This window comes from Panthera leo, chromosome A3 (assembly GCF_018350215.1).
Source record: "Panthera leo isolate Ple1 chromosome A3, P.leo_Ple1_pat1.1, whole genome shotgun sequence".
NCBI lineage: Eukaryota > Metazoa > Chordata > Mammalia > Carnivora > Felidae > Panthera > Panthera leo.
In genome coordinates, this window is record NC_056681.1 from 3567751 (window position 1) to 3590045 (window position 22295).

Below are 22295 nucleotides of genomic sequence, written 5' to 3' on the forward strand. Positions count from 1 at the left end.
AATAAAAATATACGACAAATACATTTTTTTGTGATTAACATACACTAAGGCTAACCTTTCTGAGGTTATCTAATCTCGGGAATGGGCATGAATGAAAGGTAATTATCATAATTATCAGTTTTGTTAGTAACAAAAGAATAGTATTTGGAGTTCAGTGTCTTGCACTGTGTTTTAGATGCTCAGGATACATTTATTGGATGTGTGAGTTCACATTTACTTGAGGAAACAAAAGACAGGCTGAGGGTTAAGTGCAGGGACTCATGCTATTTGGATTTGAATTATAGTTCTCCTCTTCCTATTCTAATGTTGGGCAAAGTACTAAACTTACTTGTCTCAGTTCCTTAGTAAAATTATACTAACACCTACCTCGTACGTTTGTTGTGAAAATTAAGTTAGATGATCATATGCTAAGTGCTCATAATATTATCTGCCCAAGAAAGCGTTCTGTGAATTCAGTCTTTTTTTTTTTTTAAGTTTATTTATTTACTTATTTTTGTGAGAGCGACCATGTGAGCTTTTGGGGGGGGGGGCGGGGTGGAGAAAGGGGGAGAGAAAGAATCCCAAGCAGGCTCCACGTTGTCAGTGTGGAGCCCGATGTGGGGCTTGGACCCACTAACTGTGAGATCGTGACCTGAGCTGAAATCAAGAGTTGGGACACTTAAACAGACTGAGGCGCCCCCTGGGTCATTTTTATCAGCAGTATTATTTATTTCTACTCTTCTTTTCCCACGTAAATCCTATGGGAGCTTCCACTGTACTGAAAGTATCTGCTAAATTAGGAATTTCTACTCTGAGTCGATGGCATGAAAAGTAAATTGGTACACTCACTCGAGTCAGAATGCAAGGTTGAGTAGTATCCTCAAAATAATACACAGAAACAAATTTCCATTAAACTCTTATTTTAAAATGTAATAAAGAAGGATAAGGGTTGGGCGTCTGCCTTCTGCTCAGGGTCATGGTCTTGCCTCTTGTGGGGTCAAGCCCTGCGTTGTGCCCTGTGCCGACAGCTCGGAGCCTGGAGCCTGCCTTGGATTCTGTGTCTCCCTCTCTCTGCCCCTCTGCCACTCGTGTTCTATTGTCTCTCTCAAAAATAAGTAAACATTAAAAAAAAAGTAATAAGAAAGAAAAGATGATTTGACTTCAGTCGTTATGCCTACTTCCTGATTTCCTTCTGATCCTAGATAGGCTCTCTATGGCTGGTCAAGATGACACTGTGAAGGCCTATTAATCTTTAGTGCAAACTACTTTTTTATTCCAGGGTCTTTACATTTCCTTGTTTGTCAGCATTTCTTGATAAACATGAGGTGAGTTTTGAATTTAACATGTTTTAGTTATTGGATGAATTTTGATACCAGGGTCAAGTGAATTACAGCTTATAAATTGACAAGAACATTAAAAATAGTCATAATTTGATCACAGATACAGCTAGTCTAGTCTAGTATTCTGTGTGTGTGTGTGTGTGTGTGTGTTTTCTGAAGTGATATATTTATAGCCAAGGATAACTTAAATAAAAGTCTGTGCTTCAGATTTTCTTTTTTTCCCTTAATCAAGCCCACTAATTGATTTATCATTCATTAATATATTCAGACTGATATTGTTAACCTTTATTTGCACTTGGAATACTTGTGATTTCTTAGAGCTCATTTCTGTGTAAAATATTAAAGAAGCATTTCTTTTGATTGTTTCTAAATTGGTTTAAATGCTCTACTTGTCTGCCCTTTATCTTCCTCACCTTTCTCTTTTCTTAAAAACAAACACACAAACAAAACTGAACCATGAACATAACATAGGCCTCATTTTCTGTTGTTTTTAAAATCGTAGTCTATAACAGTTTTATATATTTGTTTTATTAGTTGAAAATACCTTCAGATGAAAAACTTGAGGAATTTTGGATAGATTTTAATCTTGGGAGCCAGGCTCTATCATTCTACGTTGCTGGAGATAATGACGTAAGCTTTATTCCATCTACCATTTTATATGTTTGTTTATGTGTGTCTACAATGTCTTAATTTAAGAATGTGGATTTTTTTGTATGTTTATTTTTCTAGCTATTTTAATAGATTTTAGTATTAGCCCCATAGTTTTGATTAGCATGGTAACCCTTTAGCAGTTAATTAGAAATGAAAATTATTTCTGATGTTTTATTGCAACAGAAAATGCTAAATTTTAATACTAGTTTTTCAATCTAAGCTTTTCAGAAATAAATTACATGTTAATGATATAACATTTAACATTCATATGAACAAGAGTGAAATTTAGAAAAGACACCAGTTACTCAAATACAGAGGCACTCACTTAAAAATATTAACAGGGAATGACGAGTGGTCTTATACCTTCTAAAATCTTCTGTTTGAAAATAGAGAGGTATTGATTCTTATGGTGGTATTTGGAAGAGATTTACTTCTTTATGTGCTATATTAATAGCTATGTTTAAACTTTCCAGCCAGATGGTATATTTTCTACTGACTTCTTTTTAACCTGAGCCGAATTCTTGAGTCATTGTTTCCAAATAGCTATCCTTAATATTTGGTCCGTAGGCAAGCTTCTAGTCCTAACCATATAGTCACTTCGTAAACATCCAACTAAGAGTTGATCCGCATTTACTAATCAGATGTGGTTGCAGATACTTTAATGAGGATTTAGTCATTTTAGTCTGCTCTTGTAAAATACTGCTTTTTGTTCCAGGTAAACTATGGATAGACCTTAACAAAATGCTCCTGAAGATTTCCACATTATTTCTTTTTATGTTAGAGTATCTTCATAGAATACTTAATTAAAATTGAGTTCCAGATACTAGCACTGCTTCTCAGGGTCACTGATAGTTTTTATTAGTGTATTTATTCTTTTAGGGTTTGTAGGAATATTTTTAACTGGATTTTTAGGGGGATTTCATTTTGGAAGAAGATAGAATAGGATTGATATAGTCCCTACCTTTACTCAGTTTGATGTTAAGGATGATTCCAACAAGAAAATAAGCAATTATAGTATGATACATGGTAGGGATAGTATAAAATGCATTTATAAGTGTTAAATCCTGCTGTGTTTCAGATACTGATCTAGAAATGTAGGGAGATTCTTCTTCCAAAACATATATTCAGAATCCCCTCCTTTCTGGATTTCTGTAGCAATAGTACATTCTCCCTGTATTCTCTCTGACTTTCTTAGAATCCATACTCTGTAGAGTGGCTGCTTAAAACCCATCTTTTGTCTCTTTAACATTGTATATGAGGGTCTTTATGATCTGGCCCCTGGCTGTTTCTCTGACATCTCAAGACCATTCTCTATGCTTACTATGTTCCAGCCACATTCATTTTTTTTTTTTTTTTCTATTTCTTTAACAAAGATCATGCCCATTTCGGATCTCTCTACTTGCTGGTTCTTCTGCCTAGAAGGTGCCAGATCTTTGCATCTTCGTTTCTTCCCATTTAGGTTTCAGTACAAGTATTGCTTCTTTATGGAGATATTCTCTGGTAACTCAATCTAATGTCTAAAGTTGCCTCCCAACCACATTATATCACATTGTCTTGTTTTATTTCCCTTACAGTAGTAATTGTTGCTTAAAATCATTTTGTTTGTTGTTTGTTTTCCCCCAACAGAGTATAAGATTTATGAAATCAAGGACTTGTGTCTTCTTATTTATAGCTAATCAAGGACTCAAATTTATTGCAAGAATGAGTGAATAGAAAACTCACAGAACTGAAAGATTTAGGGTATGGTTAGTACATAGAGTGGAAAGGAGATTGGAGAGAAATAAAGCAGTGTGGAGCCAAAGAAGGGTTACAAGTAGGAAGTAACATCAATTCAAGGAATATTAAGTAAGAAATTACTCTGTGCAAGATTTACGCTAGGCACTGAGGCTCACCTTCTTGTTAAAGATTCTTCTGGGGGGGTGGGGAGAACAGATTAAAAAGGGACAAGACCAGTGGCAGGAGACCTGTGGTAATGCTGGTGAGAAGTCATGCTGGTGTGATCTTGGAAAGTGACAGTGGAGATGGATGGAAATGAATGGGTTCCAGGAAGACTTGAAAAGAGATAGAATTGAGCAGATCTGATTTTTTTCTGGCAAAAAGAGAAATAAGGATTAATAAAGCTTGAGTGGGTGGCTAGAGCTGTGTCACAGGAGGATGCGTTCTGTAGCAGAAATAGGGGGAGTTCAGTTTTGCATGGGTGACGTGGAGATCCTTGTGGGACATTCGGCAAAGATGTCTGCTAGGCAGTTGGATATACTGATCTGAAGTTCAAGTGAGGGAAGTGTGCACAGTGGAGATTTAGAAGCCATCTATGTATAGATGATAAACACGATCATGGGATGTAATGACAGAACTGGGAACCACAGATATACGCAGCATAGGTAGAAGGAATGCTAGCCCGAAGGACACTTACAGAATCAGCCAACAGAGAACAAACTGGAAGGGTGTCATGAAAGTGAAGAGAAGGGTGTTTTTTATGAGGGTGGAAATGGTGGACAGTGTCAAATCAAGTGTTAACTGACATCAGAACTGGTGGTCCGTGAGACAGCAGTTCTATGGAAGCCATGCGCTTTGGCCATTCCTGGAACGTTTGCATGGCTGCAAGAAGTCAGGACGCCAAGTCAGGCGAAGGCACAGTAGTCGCTAAAGTGAGATTGGATTCAAAGGAGGGTTTTCGTGAGGTACTTGTTTTACTTTAAGAATAAGAGCTTTTCCAAACCGATGGCCAGGATGATAGATTAAATAAAAACCAAGGTCGTGGTGCCTGGGTGGCTCAGTCTGTTCAGCGTCCGACTTCGGCTCAGGTCATGGTCTCGCAGTTCGTGGGTTTGAGCCCCGCGTCGGGCTCCGTGCTGACAGCTCAGAGCCTGGAGCCTGCTTCGGGTTCTGTGTCTCTCCACCTCTCGGCCCCTCTCCTGCTCATGCTCTGTGTCTCTCTGTCTCTCAATAATAAATAAACGTTAAAAAAAAAAAAAACAACACAAATAAAAACCAAGGTCAAGAGGAAGAGCATACGATGGAGGGAAGGTAGGCAGTGAAGGTGAAGCAAGATGTGCGTAGCGTACCGGGGCCTGTGGAGGCTCGGCGAGGGCACAGTTGGTTTTGTTATACGAGGACTTCTACTTTTAACCAATATGAAAATGTCCCTGAGATAAAAATTTCTTAAAGAGGAAGGCAGTAAAGCAGGAAGCATCACTTTGGAGTTAGAACCTGAAAATGGCCAGCTGCATATGCCTCACGGGAGCAAGTTTTTTTATACCCAGAGACCTGAAACTGCTCGGAGTGTCGGGCAGAAAAGACAAGACCGACCCTTTCCTCCCGGCCCTGAGGTTTTGCGGTACGTGGGGCAGCCAGCACCGCAGCCAGAGGTGTGGTTGCAGTAGCGGTAGCCGCAGTGGGGCCCTCGGCCTGTGCACCGGTTTCAATCCAGGCCGAGAAGTGGAGGCAGTTAGCAAACAGATGGAGGGTTCAGGTGAATTCCCTAGAATGAATTGTCCTGAACCACAAAAGGTCTGGGTCTGTTTTCCTCACCAGATTAGTGGGAGGTTTTCGGATGCCATCTCTTAGCAGTGGAATCTAATTTTTCCTGTAGCTTTTGGGCATGTGTGAAATCAGTGTTACCCCGTTATACAAATTTTCAGCAAAAACACTGGGAAGGGAGAAGGGGGAAATATTTCAGCTATTATTCGTATGCATTCCGTGTTCGAATCTAAGGACAGTCAATCAATTGAGTGGGAATTGATGAATGTGCATGATTTCACACAGTATTTCAAAGGCAAGATAACAGGATTTGGTAACATTCTTAAAAAGGATATTCTCCAATATATATTAATGGTAGTTACTCTTTTTTTTTTTTTTTTTTTTTTTGGTCAAGAATAGAAAACCAGGAAATTATACCATCAAATTTTGTTTTAAAAGTGAACAAGCAGGGGCGCCTGGGTGGCTCAGTCGGTTAAGCGGCCGACTTCGGCTCAGGTCATCATCTCGCGGTCCGTGAGTTCGAGCCCCGCGTCGGGCTCTGTGCTGACAGCTCAGAGCCTGGAGCCTGTTTCGGATTCTGTGTCTCCCTCTCTCTGACCCTCCCCAGTTCATGCTCTGTCTCTCTCTGTCTCAAAAATAAATAAAAACGTTAAAAAAAAAAAAAAAGTGAACAAGCAGATTAAATGTGGCCTGTAATGTATTTATTACACGATCAATTGATGGAGCAAGAAATAGGTTGTATCAACTGGTTACTTAGTGGTACTTAATAAAAAATAAACTTGATTGTATAACTTAAAAACTGGTGTTTAAAGAGGGTGTAAAGCAGGGGTAAATTATTTATTTATGGTCAAACCTGTTTTTGAATTTAAGGATCATCAATGGGAAGCAGTGACTGTGCCTGAGGAAAGAGTACAAATATACAGCATTGAAGGTATTAAGCTTATTTTCTACTTGATTCTTATCACATGGCAGTTATATGCTCTCTGGGGTAAAAAAATACTCATGAAAACAAAGTCAACAGTTTCTTGTATTCACATTACTAACAGAATTCCCTGAACCCACATTTCCCTCACCCCCAATTTCCTGACTCCTTTTGGAACTTATTTTTGTTATCTAGTCTAAAACCCATGATCAGTCACTTTATTGTCAATATATTCAAGGCTCTTGCCTTTTTCTTCTATTAGTGTGATTAGATCCAGACATCTAGTTCCTGCACTTTTATGACTGGCATTGTGTAACATTGCTGGACAAAGTCCTACAACTTGTAAGACTGGCCCCACTACAGATTCACATATCGAGATATATTTTAGTCATTTCAGTGGGGATGTAGTGGTATGTCATGATAGTCTTTTGTTTTTAATTAAAAAAACTTTTTTAATGATTGTTTATTTTTGAGACAGAGAGAGAGAGACAGAACATGAGCTGGGAGGGGCACAGAGAGAAGGAGACACAAAATCCAAAGCAGGCTCCAGGCTCTGAGCTGTCAGCACAGAGCCCAACGAGGGGCTCAAACTCATGAACCATAAGCCGAGTTGGACGCTCAACCGACTGAGCCACCTAGGCACCCCAGTCATGATTGTCATTAATTGCAAATAACTGGTGACCAGAAATGCTAAGCACTTTTATTATTTTTTTAATTCAAATCCAAGTTAGTAAACCTATAGTGTAATAATGGTTTCAGGAGTAGAAATTAGTGATTCATCACTTAAGTATAACACCCAGCGCTCATCTTTAATGACCATCACCTGTTTAGTCCAAGACCTCTCCAGCAACACTCAGTTTGTTCTTTGTATTTAGGAGTCTCTTATGGTTTGCCTCCCTGTTTTTATTTTATTTTTCCTTCCCTTCCCCTGTGTTCATCTGTTGTGTTTCTTAAATTCCACATGTGTGAAATCATATGATATTTGTCTTTCTTTGACTGACTTATTTAGCTTAATGTAATACCCTCCAGTTCCATCCATGTTGTTGCAAATGGCAGGATTTCAGTCTTTTTGATCTGAGTCGTATTCCACTGTGTGTGTTTGCGCACACGTATACATACACACACATAATAACACACACACACACACACATAAACATCACATTTCCTTTATCCATTCATCAGTTGATGGACATGTGGGCTCTTTCCATAATTTGGCTATTGTCAGTAGTGTTGCTATAAACTGCTATAAACGTTGGGGTGCATGTGCCCCTTTGAATCAGCATTTTTGTATCCTTTGGATAAATACCTAGTAGTGCAACTGCTGGGTTGTAGGGTAGCTCTATTTTCAATTTTTTGAGGAACCTCCATACTGTTTTCCAGAGTGGCTGCAATAGTTTGCATTCCCACCAGCAGTGCAGAAGGGTTTCCTTTTTGAACACTTTGGGGTGTTCTCTCGCCAACATCTGTTGTTGCCTGAGTTGTTAATTTTAGCCATTCTGAAAGGTGTGAGGTGGTATCTCATCGTGGTTTTGATTTGTATTTCCCTGATGATGAGTGATGTTGAGTCTCTTTTCATGTGTCTGTTAGCGATCTGTATGTCTTCTTTGGAAAAGTGTCTCTTCATGTATTTTGCTCATTTCTTCACTGGAATATTTGTTTTTTGGGTGTTGAGCTTGAGAAGTCCTTTATACATTTTGGATGCTAAGCCTTTGTCTGATACATCATTTGCAAATATCTTCTCCCATTCTGTCAGTTGCCTTTTAGTTTTGTTGATTGTTTCCTTTACTGTGCAGAAGCTTTTTATCTCGATGAGGTCCCAATAGTTCGTTTTTGCTTTTGTTTCCCTTGCCTCCAGAGACGTGTCTAGTAAGAAGTTGCTCTAGCTAAGGTCAAAGAGTTTGTTGTTTGTTTTCTCCTCTAGAATTTTGATGGTTTCCTGTCTAACATTTAGGTTTTTTATCCATTTTGAGTTTATTTTTGTGTGTGGTGTAAGAAAGTGGTCCAGGTTCATTCTTCTGCATGTCGCTGTCCAGTTTTCCCGGTACCACTTGCTGAAGAGACTGTCTTTTTCCATTGGATACTCTTTCCTGATTTGTCAAAGATTAGTTGGCCGTACCTTGGTGGGTCCATTTCTGGGTTCTGTATTCTCTTCCGTTGATCTATGTGTCTGTTTTTGTGCCAGTACCATAGTATCTTGATTACAGTCTTGTAGTATAGCTTGAAGTCTGATACTCTACGTGGAAAACCCAAAAGCCTCCACCAAAAAACTGCTGATACTGATACATGAATTCAGCAGAGTAGCAGGATATGAGATCAATGTGCAGGAAGAAATCAGTTGTATTTCTATATACCACTTATGAAACAGCAGAAAGACAAATCAAGGAATCAGTCCCATTTACAGTTGCACCAAAACCCATAAAACACGTAGGAGTAAACCTAGTTGAAGAGCTAAAAGATCTGTATGCTGAAAACTATAGAAAGCTTGTGAAAGAAATTGAAGAAGACACAAAGAAATGGAAAAACATTCCATGCTCATGGATTGGAAGAACAATTATTGTTAAAATGTCAGTACTACCCGAAGCAATGTACACATTCAGTGAAATCCCTATCAAAATATTACCAGCATTCTTCACAGAGCTGCAACAAACAATTCTAAAATTTGGGTGAAATCGCAAAAGACCCCGAATAGCCAAAGTGATGTGGAAAAAGAAAACCAAAGCTGTAGGCATCACAATTCCGGACTTCGAGCACTTTTGCATGTGCTTGGTTGTCATTCATATATATTCCTTTGTGACGTATCTGTTTAAATATTTTGTCCTTTTTTTTACTGGGCTGTCTTTTTTTATATTAAGTTTTTGGATTCTTACAAATATTGTGCATACCAATCCTTTGATAGATACATATGTGTATTCTCTCCCCATCTGTGTCTTGCTTTTTAAGTTTGTTAATGGTGTCTTTAATGAGCAGAAGTCTTTAAGTTTACAGTCCACTTTATCACTTTTTTCATTTGTGCTTTTGCTTTATGTAACTTTTGCCTACTACCAAATCATAAAGAACTTTTGTTTTTCTGTCAGAACTTCGTGGTTTTAGCTTTTATGTTTAGGATTATGATCCATTACAAATTAATATTTGGTTCTGGTATGATACAGGAGTTGAGGTTCATTTTTATTTTTCTATGGACATGCAGTTACTTCTAGGACTATTTGATGAAAAGGCTTTCCTTTCCCCACTGGATGTCATTGATTCCCTTCTTGAAAGTCAGATGACTGATAGAAGTTCACATCTTATTTCTTAAAGCTGTACTCCATCCCACGGATCTATTTTCCGTTCACTATGCCAGTCCCACACTGTTTTAATTACTGTAGATTTTTAGTTAGTCTTGAAATTGGGTAGTACAAGTCTTCTAAAATTGTGGGTTTTTTTTTTTTTTTTCAGGAAATTCTAGATCTTTTGTATTTCCATATAACTTTTAGAGTTGACCTACTACTTGCTACAAAAAGCCTGCTGGATGTATGATTGCGATTGTAGTTTGAGAGGGGGAGAGGCAACATTGTGACGATAGTACGTATTTCAGTCCACTAATGTGGTATATCTTTACATTTATTCGGGTCTTTAATTTCGCTCCACAGCGCTTTGTAGTTTTCAGTGTAGAAATCTTACACACCCCTTGATGAACTTATTCCTGAGTCTTCGATCTTACCTTATATGATTGTAAATGGAATGAATCTTTAATTTCATTTTCCAAATATTTTCTATTAGTATATAAAAATATAACTGATTTTGCAATACTTACCTCGTATCCTACAATCTTGCCAAAGTCACTATTTAGTTCCAGTGGTTGTAATGTGGATTCCTGAGGTTATTCTAGGTAGTCGGTCATGGTGTCTGCAGATAGATAGGGTTTTACTTCTGATTCTAAGGCCCTTCCTTAACTAACTTCCTTCCTTTATTCCTCTCTTCCTCCACTCCTCCCTCCCTTTCTTTCTTTATCCTTCTTTTATTCTCCCCTCCCTCCCTTCCTTTATTCCTCCCTTTGCACTATTGCAATGGCTAGAACTTCTAGTACAATATTGAATAGAAGTGGTAAAAGTGGTCATCTTTGCTTTCTTCATCATCTTTGCTTAAGGAAGAATATTGAGTATTTGACCACTAAGCATGACGTTAGCTGAAGGTTTTTGTAGATAAACTTCCATCGGGTTGAGGAAGCTGGTGAGTCTTCACATGTATAAACACACATTGAAACCATTAGGGTATTCAAGTTAGTAAATATATCCAGTCTCCCTAAATGTTCTTTATGCTCCTTTTTTTTAAATTTTTAATTTTTAGGGGCGCCCGGGTGGCTCCGTCGGTTGAGCGTCCGACTTCAGCTCAGGTCACGATCTCGCGGTCTGTGAGTTCGAGCCCCGCGTCGGGCTCTGGGCTGATGGCTCAGAGCCTGGAGCCTGCTTCCGATTTTGTGTCTCCTTCTCTCTCTGACCCTCCCCCGTTCACACTCTGTCTCTCTCTGCCTCAAAAATAAATAAACGTTAAAAAAAAAAAAGATTTATTAATTTTTAATTTTTAGAGAGAGAAATAAAGCATGAGCACGGGAGAAGGGCAGAGGGAAAGAGAGAATCTCAAGCAGGCTCTACACACAGTGTGGAGCCCAAAACAGGGCTTGATCCCGTGACCCTGGGATCGTGACCTGAGCCAAAATCAAGGGTCAGACACTCAACCCACTGAGCCACCCAGGCACCCCTATGCTCCTTTTGATCTGTTCATCCCATCTCCTACTCTATCCCCAGGAAGTCACTGATGTTTTCTGTACCTTGGATAAGTTTACGTTTTCTGCAGTCTCTATAAATAGAATTATACAGCATGTAGCAATTTTTTCTGGCTACTTTCTTTTAGTAATGCATATGTGTATACATACATACTTGTATCAGTATATGATGTATTTATGTATACTGTCTATGTAATATATAATATACAAAATCTACATGTAGAAGTATATATTCTACATATTTTACATGACATATATTACACATAATATATACATTTATATAGGACATATTTTGTATATACATTTGTATTTTTTTTTTATTTAGCCACATCACATGTATCAAGAGTTTAATCCTTTTTATTGCTGAATGGTATTCCAGTGTATGGTTTTACTTCAGTTTGTTCCGCCCATTCCCCTGTTGATGACTATCTGGAGTGTTCCCTGTTTCCAGCTATTATAAAATGCCACTGAAAATATTCATGTATAATTATCTTCATGTATGTGTGATTATATATATGCTTTTATTTCTCCTGGATAAATATCAGGGAGTGTGATCAAAAGCACAGGTATAGGTTTACCTTTTTCAGAAACTTTTAGACTTGTCCAGAGCAGTTTTATCATTTTACATTTTTACCACCAGTGTGTGAGAGTTCCAGTTGTCCACATCCTTGACGACACTCTGTAGGGTCAGTCTTCCCTCCTTGCCGTATTACGCTGCCGGGAACCTTCAGTACCATGTTGAGTAGAAGTGATGGGAGCCTATGTCTTGACCTAGTTTCTGATGTTAAGGGGAAAGCATTTTTTTTTCACTATGACCTATTTACGGTGACACTTTTTCATGTGTACCCTCTATCAGACTGAGGAAATTCTCTTTTATTCCTAAGCTGCTGAGAGCCCTCCTTGATAATAAAGAATGTTGGATTTGGGGAAATGCTTTTCCTGCATGTGTTGATGTAATATATGGTTTCTCTTGTTAGGTTCCTAATAGAAATACATTGATTTTCCAATGTTAGACTAACTTTGCATTCTAGGGATAAACCCCACTTGGTTTTGGTATGTATTCTCCTTTTCTGTATCATTGGCACTGATTCCCAGAAGTCAGGCAGGAATTTGATGTTCTGTATGCTAGGTCTATGTCTTTCTGTGGCAGAGTGCAGGCAGTGTTACTAGCCTCACGGAATGAATTGGCAAGTTTTCCATAGTCTTCAGGTTTCTTTTTTAAGTTTATTTATTTTGAGAGTGGGCACAAGCAGAGGGGAGCAGAGAGAGAGAGAGAGAGAGAGAGAGAGAGAGAGAGAGAGAGAGAGAGAGAATCCCAAGCAGGCTCCGTGCTGCTGGCACAGAGCCTGCCCGGTATGGGGCTTGAGCTCACGAACTGCAAGATCATGGCCTGAGCCAAAATCCGGAGCTGGACACTTGACCGACTGAGCCACCCAGGCACTGCATAGTTTTCAGTTTTCTACAAGAATGTGTGTAAAATTGGTATTGTTTCTTTCTTAACTACTTGCTAGTATTTGCACCTTTCTTTGTTGTGAAGGCTCTTAACCACAAATTCAGTTTATTTAATAACTAAGGAGTTTTTCATGTTACCTATTTCTTCCTGAGTAAACTGATAATTTGTGTCTCGTAATCTCTCCATTTCATCCATATTGTCAGATTTATTGGTATTAAGTGGTTTATTGTGGCCCCTTCCTGTCCTTACTGTCTGTAGACTATAATGATGGCCTGTCTGTCACTTCTGATGTTCATAACTTGTATCTTTTTTTCCTGATCAGTCTGATGAAAGGAGAATATCGATTTATTGATATTGTCAAAGAACCAGCCCTTGGTTTTATTGATTTTTCTCTTTTGTTTTCCTGTTTTCAATCTTGCTGACCTCTGCTCTCATGTTTATTGTTTCTTTATTTTCAGCTTACTTTGGTTTTAATTTGCCTTTCTGTTTCTGGTGTCTCAGGGTGGAAGCTGAAGTCATTGATCTGAGACTGTTTATTCTTCTAGTATAGCCATTTCAGCTTTATTGTATTGTACTTTATGAAGATGCTTTTAAAATTTTTATTTATGTTTTATTTTAGAGAGGAGGGGAGAGGGGCAGAGGAAGAGAGAGAGAGAATCCCAAGCAGGCTCCATGCTCAGTGCAGAGCCTGATGCAGGGGCCCAATGTGGAGCTAGACACAGGGCTCAATCTCACGACCCTGGGAAGATGACCTGAGCCAAGACCAAGAGTCAGGCGCTCAACCGACTGAGCCAACCAGGTGTCCTGCCATTTACAATTTACAGCTTTAAATTCTCTCCGAGTACTTCCTAGCAGCATCCAGCTATACAAATTACCATATGTTGTATTTCCATTTTCATTAATCTGATTAAGATTTTTCTTTTGATTTCTTTTTTGACCCATAGTTTTATTTAGAAATTTTTTATGTAGATTCCATGTATTTGGGATTTCAGAGATAACTATTTCATTGTTATTAGAGGGCATACTTTGTATGATTTGAGAATCCTTTTAAAAATCTTGACACTTATTTTATGACCCAGCATGTGGTCTGTAATGATAAATCTTCTGTGTGCACTTGAAAGGAATGGGCATTCTATGGTTGGGTGGGAGGGTGGGTTGACAATGTTGTTTGAGTCTTACATATCCTGTTCATCCGCTTGTCCTGTGTTACTGAGAGGGGGGTATGGAAGTCACCATTGTAATTGTGATTTTTTTCCTGTTGAGTTCTATCATTTTTTGCTTCAGGTATTTTCACTCTCTACGATTAGTTGCACAAACATGTAGTAGAATCTTTTCTTGTTAAATTGACCCCTTGATCTTTATGAAATGACCCTGTTCTTCCTGTAGTTAAATTCTTTGCTCTGTAATCTACTTTAATATTAAGATACCTTCTCCAGCTTTCTGTTGGTTAATTATGGCATGGCATATCTTTCTTTATTTTTAACTCATTTTTGTCTATTTAATGTGGGTTACTTGTAGGCATCATATACTAAAGGCATTGTTTTTTAAGTGTAATTTGACAATGTCTGCCTTTGAATTACGGTGTTTGATGTGATTCTGAATACGCTTTAAATTTACCAGCTAGCTCTTGTTTTTTCTCCCTACCACTCCTTCTGCCATGTTTGTTTTTCTCTCTTTCTTCTTTTGTATTAATTGATTTTTCCAGTGATTTTATTATGTCTCTTTTGTTGGCTTTATACCCCCTTCAATGGTTGATTTGGGGTTTATTTTATACATCTTTAGCTTGATAGTGTGTAATATTATGCCCTCTTATGTGTAGCATGGGAACTCCGTAACAGTATACTTCCATTTTTGCTTTCCTAGCTTTTGTGCCATTGCTGTCAGTTGTACAAAAAAGTTCTTTGTCTGTCTGTCGTTGTTGTTTTGGTTTTGCGTGTGTCAGAAACTTTGCAATATGAGTAAGATCATGACCTGAGCCAAGATCAAGAGTTGCACATTTAATGGACTGAGCCACCCAGGTGCCCCTCACATCTTATATTTTTATGGTACCCATATTTTTATGATACATGTGTTACTGTATTTTCAAACAAAAAGCCTACTTGGATCCTCTGTCTTCCTCTAGCCCTCTTACTCTTTTTCCATTTATAGCTAACTTTGAGAGTTTTTACTAAATCTTTTTTCTCCTGCTTTTCAGTCCTGCTCTTACTACATTCTGTTTTCTGTCCCACTCCACTGAATTTTAGATGTCCAAATAATAAACTTTATTATTAGTATCAGTTTGCACACTTGCAGTCCTCGTACTGACCCTTCCCTTACATTTGACACTGTTGACTACACTTTGATTTTTGAATCTTTTTTCCTAATTTCTTAACTAAGCTCTAGATAGAGATGTGAGCAATAAACTATCCCACCTTTATATGTTTGCAGATGTCTCAAATATCTAAACCCACATCTAAAACTAAACTCAATTAAAAATAGAACTACCCTAAGACCTAGGAATACACTAGTAGGTATTTGTCCAAAGGATACAAAAATGCTGATTTGAAGGGGCACATGCACCCCGATGTTTATAGCAGCACTGTCAACAATAGCCAAATTATGGAAAGAGCCCACATGTCCATTGACCAATGTATGGATAGAGAAAATGTGGTACACACACACACACACACACACAATGGAATATTACTCAGCATCAAAAAGAATGAAATCTTGCCATTTGCAACAACATGGATGGAACTAGAATGTATTATGCTAAACAAAATAAGTCAGACAAACAACCCTAACCCTAACTCACTCATATGTGGAATTTAAGAAACGCAACAGATGAACGTAGGGGAAGGGAAGAAAAACTAAGATAAAAGCAGAGACGGGGGTAAGCCACCAGAGGCTCTTTTTTTTTTTTTTTTTAAGTGTTTATTTATTTTTGAGACGATGCAAGAGACAGAGTGCAAGCGGTGGAGGGGCAGACAGAGGGAGACACAGAATCTGAAGCGGGGTCCAGGCTCTGAGCGGTCAGCCCAGAGCCCGACACGGGGCTTGAACCCATGAACCGTGAGATCATGACCTGAGCCGAAGTCGGACACTTAACCGACTGAGCCACCCAGGCGCCCCCAGAGACTCTTAAATACAGAGAACAAACTGAGGGTTGCTGGAGGGGAAGTAGGTGAGCGGATGGGCTAAATGGGGGATGGGCATTAAGGCGGGCACTGTTGTGTTGACCAATTGGTGTTATATGTAAGTGATGAATCACTGAAACCAACGTTACACTGTGTGTTAACTAACTTGAATTTAAATAAACTTAAAATTGATAAAAATGAAACTAAACTCATGATTCTATCCCACCAAACTCCTTCTTTATTTCCTGTTTTGACAAATGGTAGGATAACCTTCCAGCTCCCCCCGCCCCATACAGAAGCCACTCTTGATCGTTTCCTTCCCTTAACTGATCTTTTTCCACATCCATTTTTTACTGTCTCTTAAAATCTTTTGAATTTCTTCTCTCTCCTCTATTTTCACGCCAATCACTGCTGCCACTTCTTAATGCGGTTCTGTCTTGCATCTTGCCAAGTGTAGCTGCACATAATTGGGCAAAAAAAAAGTTATTTTCATTGTTTTAATAGCATAACTTGAAGCTGATTTTTAAGATTTTCCGATATAAAACTCATCCTGATTTTACGAGGATACTTTTATAAAAAACATTAAGTTCTTTATATGTGGATTAAAAGTGTTTTGGGGGGGCTTCCTGATTGGTGAATAAGAATGTATCATTGTGCCAGGAGGGTGGTACAACCTAAAATTCACAGGGATAGGAGCTCCTGTCTCTGGACCCTTCCAGACCTCATGCTACTTATCTCTCCACCTGGCTGTTTGTTTGTATCCTTTAATATCCTTCATAATAATGTGGTAATCTAATGTAACCTGTATGGAGCAGGCAAGACCGAATTTTTACATGAATGGCACCCATGGAAGTAAAAAAAAAACAAAAAAAAAAAAACAAAAAAAAAGCAAAACCTCGAGATCAGTTAGTATACTTGCAGACTAGGGGATGAGGAGGCAGCACAATGGGGTGCATGCAGTTAGACCCTTTTGTATATAATATGTAAGAATTTTTATTTATTTAGTCTCCATGGACGATCTTAAAAATTTTTTAAATGCCTTTGCAGGAGAAAGCATATTATTATATTCATGTACCTATAGTGTATTGGAATCTCCTATGGGAATGTAGATAACATAAGGTCCAAATATGTTTATCTGTAAATACTTGGATTCTTTAGCGAGCAATAAAATGACTTTTCTGATATCTCAGTAATATTGCTAATTAAAAACAAGCCATGACATAGTCCACGCAGTCAAAGGAAATACCAGAAGTTTCAACAAAGCTGACAATAAAAGATAACAAATATCAACTAATTCTTATATAGTTACAATATATGTGGAGGACACTTTGCACATAAAGGCACAAAGCATTCAGCAACATTTGAAGTAATTTCTAATACCATGGTTAGGTAAGCAGCGAAGTAAATGTTTCATTTACTAGTTCATAGCAAGCTGCAGAAAAAAATCAGATCAGAGCGATACAATAATCAGCACAAATATACATCAGGATTATACATTTTCTGATATTCATCATCAGCATTCAAAACATTATTGTCTTCAAAGTCACCAAACTTTCATCTCTAAAGTCTGAATACCTGTTCCTGTTGACACACATGACTTTTTTTCCCAAAATAAAACCACCGCACTCTTTAAATTAGAGACTGTCACCACTGTCTTCAAGCAATTAATAATTCTTATTACCGTGACAGATGTTACTCTGGAAGCTCTCATGACCATATCGTTGCAAAAACAACCCATATTCTGCTTGAGTAAGCCTCATAGGAATCAGAATTTTATAGCCAATGGAGACAGTTATCCCGTGGGTTAGGTCATGGAGTAGCCAGTAGAGCTTTCCCTGATGCAGAGAAATTTTTCTACATGGTGTGCTCCATTTCCATCAGGGTGTTTTCCTCCTGCCCCAAAGTGTACACTGGGGGCAGGTGTGACGACTTGCCAGTCAACAGGAGCACTGGCAGAGTAGGACAGGACCCTGGTGGCCTGTAGTCCATAGTACAGGCACTTGAATTGGATGCCAAGTGATTCCGAAGGGACGTAAATCCCTCTTACAAACTGGCACTGACTGTTTTCACTGGATCAGTGAATTCATGAGGAATTGCACCGTATTCTTCTTCAGTTTCCTGGCACTCAAGTTGTTTGACCGTTGTTGACTGTCAACTTGTTTGTAACAACTGGATTTAACAGAAATGTTTGAATAGATGCTTTTGCCTAAAAATATACTTATTTATGTATGGAACTGAAGTTATTTTGTTTGCCTCTTTTAAGTTAAGCAAATAGTTCCCTTAGATGTGTTCCAGAACTATTTACTAAGAACCTGTGAGTGTCCAAAACATATTTATGGCTTTAGCTTATTAGTTATTAGCCTGTAATTCATCGATCAGAAGACTCGGAAAAATAAATTGAATTGATTTGTTTGCATATTGTTAGATCCAGAAGTTAATATTATTTCGATTTAATGAATATGCTGCATGACTTTCTTATTTATACTGTACCTATAGAGTGGCAGCATAGAAATGAATGTAAACTAATCAGTATGATTTGTCTATGTGCAGTGAGAGAATCGAAGAAGCTACTGACCATAATCTTGAAAAATATAGTAAAAATTAGTAAAAGAGAAGGGAAAGAATTGCTTCTGTATTTTGATGCATCATTGGAAATTGCTAGTGTGACACAAAAAATTTGGGGTGCAAATAAATACAGGGTAAGTGTTTTAATTCTTTTTAATACATACTTTCATCAAATTCTTTTAAATAAATATTTATTTTCATAATTCTGGAAACTTTTAGTTATTTGGGGCTATAAGTTTCATTGATTTTTTTTCCCTAGAATTCTTAAAATGACATGTAGATTTTAGTTTTTAAAATTTGTAATGTGGAATAGCCATCAGATTGTTAGTTGTATCCTTGAGACACCTGTTTAGAATCTCAGATCACAAAATAAGCTGCAGTACTCAAAACATCTGACAAAATTCCTGCTAGGTGTTTAAAAAGTGAATTGAGACAAAACCCTGTTTTTACGATAGTAAACATTGGGAGAATTACAGACTGTACCCCAGAAGAAGTGAATGAGTGGCATAGGGAAAATAGGGTATAGAAGTTGAGGAAAGAGAATGCTTGTTAAGAGACTTAAAGGAAAGGCTTTGGAGATGGGGCTTGATATGGCTTTGGAAATTGATGGGTGTAATTTAGATAAGGTGCTTTCTAGAATTGTGGAAGACATCATGAGTTCGTAAGGTGACAATTCATGTTAAGTTTGAGGGAGATATCCCGTTGACAAGCTTGGGTAATGCATGTCTTAGTCTGTGCAGGCTGCGGTAACAAAAATACCATACACTTGGTGGTTTCAGTGACACACATTGACTTCTCATAGTTCTGGAGGCTAGAAGTCCAAGATCAGGTGCTAGCAGACTTATTTTCTGGTAAGGGCCCACTTCCTGGTTCACAGTGGCTATCTTCTCGCTGTGTCCTCACATGGCAGAAGGGGGTGAAGGAGCTCTTTGGGGTCTCATGAGGGCACTGATCCCATTCATGAGGGCCCTGCCCTGATAACCCACTCACCTCCCAAAGGCCCCACCTCCTAATACCATCTCTTGGGGATTAGGTTTCAATGTGTGAATTTTGGGGGGGACACATTCAGTTTATAGCTGTGGGAAAGATTTATGGTAAAGAAAAAGAGACTATGTTTCTGAGGGACCCTCACCAAAATGGCAGGCTAGGAAGACTGATTAGTGAAGAGACATTACGGTATTCTGAGAAGGGTATTTACATACGCAAAATAATGATTTGAGATAATACAGCAGTTTTGAAAGGAAACAGGAAATAACTGCATTAAAATAGAAGGAACTGAGAGAAAATGACATCTCTTTGAATTAATTTTAGGAATTTACCAGAAAACAAGGTATTTCCGTTGCCAAAACATCTGTGCATATAATTTTTGATGCAAGTGGATCACAGGTATGTGTCTGACTTACTTGATTTTTATCGCTGGGCTAAGCTGAACCATAAGTACTAGGACAGTATGATGTTAGAGGGTGAGTAGCTAAAAGATCTCTTGTCTCAGCATAGAGAGTGCCCCAATAAGATGTATGGGATTTTTAAAGTATGTTACTATTTTAGTACAGAAGATAGTTATTAATAGTTTTGATAACTTTAAAAATTAGAAGTATATGTCCTGCCTCTACTGCCAAAGTTGGTTTTCTGTCTGTTGACATTTGAAACGTGGATGCTTTTTTGTTGGGTCAATCTGTAGGACTAAGTACACGGAAGACAGAAAGAATTGACCCAAGTGTGGGATGAGTAGGCGCTTGATTAAGACATCCAGTGATTTTTAAATTTTTTTTTTTTTAATGTTTATTTATTTTTGAGACAGAGAGAGACAGAGCATGAACGGGGGAGGGGCAGAGAGAGAGGGAGACACAGAATCGGAAGCAAGCTCCAGGCTCTGAGCCATCAGCCCAGAGCCCGACACGGGCTCGAACTCGCGGACCGCGAGATCGTGACCTGAGCTGAAGTCGGACGCTTAACCGATTGAGCCACCCAGGCGCCCCAAGACATCCAGTGATTTTTGAGAACTTTGTGTGGTTTGGAGTTTGAAATACTTTTTTCCACACTCTCTCCAACAGATTCTGGTGCCAGAAAGTCAAATCTCACCCATGCAAGAGGAAATCATTAGTTTGAAGGAAAAACCTAACTCCCAAAAGGAATTCGCTAAACCTCCAAAATGTATCAAAAACAGCAATCAAGGGGACAGAAAGAATAGTCAGCTTGGGGTAAATACGGTGTCAAAATAGTTGTTTATAAAACGGCATAGATCAAATCATTGCTGTATGTAATTATAGAAAAAGGTATCTAGAGTTTACATTAATGGTCGTCATCAATAACATTTCAGAGTATTTTCCCCTGCCTTTTACAAATGCAAACAAAAGCATTGTGCTTTAGCAATTCTGTTTATGTGTAAGTGTAAGAGAGTAACTACCACTTTTTACATTTATCCCCTGTTTTGTATTTGCTTTTGGCCTTATGCAGAACACAAATCCATAATGCAGTGTCTCTTTATTCACACAAGGACAGAAAGCAAAGTAGTAAGCTCTTCCTCCTTCTCCTTCTCCTCCTCCTCCTCCTCCTCCTCCTCCTCCTCCTCCTCCTCCTCCTCGTGGAGACTCCCTTCTAGGCCACACTCAACAGAACCAGCACTCCACCTTCTTCCCTCGCTGTGACACTTGACATGGCCAACAGCCCTGTCTTTCCTATTGTCCTCTCCTCCTCTGATTTCTGCTAGCATTTTAATTGTCTCCCTACTCTGTCATTACGTTGGAGGTACTTTCCCTCCCTACATTCTGGATGTAGATTTGCTCTAAAAGCGTGGCTCAGCCTCCTGAACACGTCTGTGCCTTCTCGCTTACAGAGCTCCTTCACGTGCCCAGTGTAAACTCTTGAAATGTACCGGACCTCTCTTCAAAGTGCCACAGTGACGCCTCGCTCTTCTGGTGTTTCCTTTGGTGTGTCCCTCCAAGTCTTTTCCTAAAGTCTAACTTCAAACTCTTAAATCTTTTGTGTCAAATTCGCATCTGTCTGCATACTTCAGTGAGGCTACCGTTAGTGTTTGGATGGCGTCCTGAATCCAGCCTCCTCTCCTGTCACACCTAGGACCAAGGTACCCGCGGTGGTCCTTTCACAGCATCTCTCAAGTCCTTGCCTCCTCACGCCCTTCACTGTTGCTCATCTTCGCACACCTGGCTTGATGCAGCCACCCCCTCGTTGTTCTCGGACACGGTTGCTTCATCCTGTGAGCTACCCCGTGTGGTGTCCCATGCTTTTCTTAATACCGGCGTCCTGGTAGCATTCTTCTGCTCAGAAACTTTGTGATCTCTGTGTTTACCTTCCTGCCTCTAAACTCGGACTCGATTCTGGGACCTTCCGCGTCTCATTTTACTCTAAAGACCACTTTGAGTCACTTGCTTTTCTGCCTCTTTTTTATGTCGCACTAATTTTTGCGCCTCTACGTTCATCCGTGTTGTGTGTCCTTTTTTTTCACTTTTCCCCATCTCCCCCCGGCCCTTACGTTTGCAAGGCTTGATGATTAATTTCACTTCCCTTCATGGACCTTATCCAGCTGCAGTTTTTACTGACTTCTCACCTTTACACAACTGGAACTCTCACAGGCTCCCCCATACACTTTGACGTGTTGGTGTTACTGTCCTTTCCCGTTAATCTTGTTTCTTCGTTAAGTGAAATGTCAGTTTTCCTTAGACAATTCAGTTATAAAAGCCATTTGCCATTTGCTGTGCCTTTTGGTTTTTTTATGTAATATAATTTATAGTCAAATTGGTTTCCATACAGCACCCAGTGTTCATCCCAACAGGTGCCCTCCTCGATGCCCATCCCCCATTTTCCCCTCTCCCCCACTCCCCCATCAACCCTCAGTGTGTTCTCAGTATCCAAGAGTCTCTTACGGTTTGCCTCCCTCCCGCTTTGTAACTTTTTTTTCCCTTTCCCCCATGGTCTTCTGTTAAGTTTCTCAAGATCCACATATGGGTGAAAACATACGATATCTGTCTTTCTCTAACTGACTTATTTCACTTAGCATAATACCCTC

The 22295-nt window shown here is 38.9% G+C and overlaps 1 protein-coding gene across 12 annotated transcripts in view; it reads left to right on the forward strand.

Moving 5' to 3' along the window:
- The window catches only part of SYCP2 (synaptonemal complex protein 2), a 74171-nt gene that overhangs the window by 18420 nt on the left and 33456 nt on the right, over positions 1 to 22295 (forward strand). For all 12 annotated transcript variants that reach the window (XM_042930518.1, XM_042930506.1, XM_042930513.1 and 9 more), the window contains 6 exons: positions 1259 to 1304; positions 1854 to 1949; positions 6321 to 6381; positions 18254 to 18402; positions 19580 to 19654; positions 20323 to 20469. In XM_042930518.1, coding sequence (XP_042786452.1) covers positions 1259 to 1304; positions 1854 to 1949; positions 6321 to 6381; positions 18254 to 18402; positions 19580 to 19654; positions 20323 to 20469 — 574 coding nt within the window. The remainder of the gene's footprint in view (positions 1 to 1258; positions 1305 to 1853; positions 1950 to 6320; positions 6382 to 18253; positions 18403 to 19579; positions 19655 to 20322; positions 20470 to 22295) is intronic.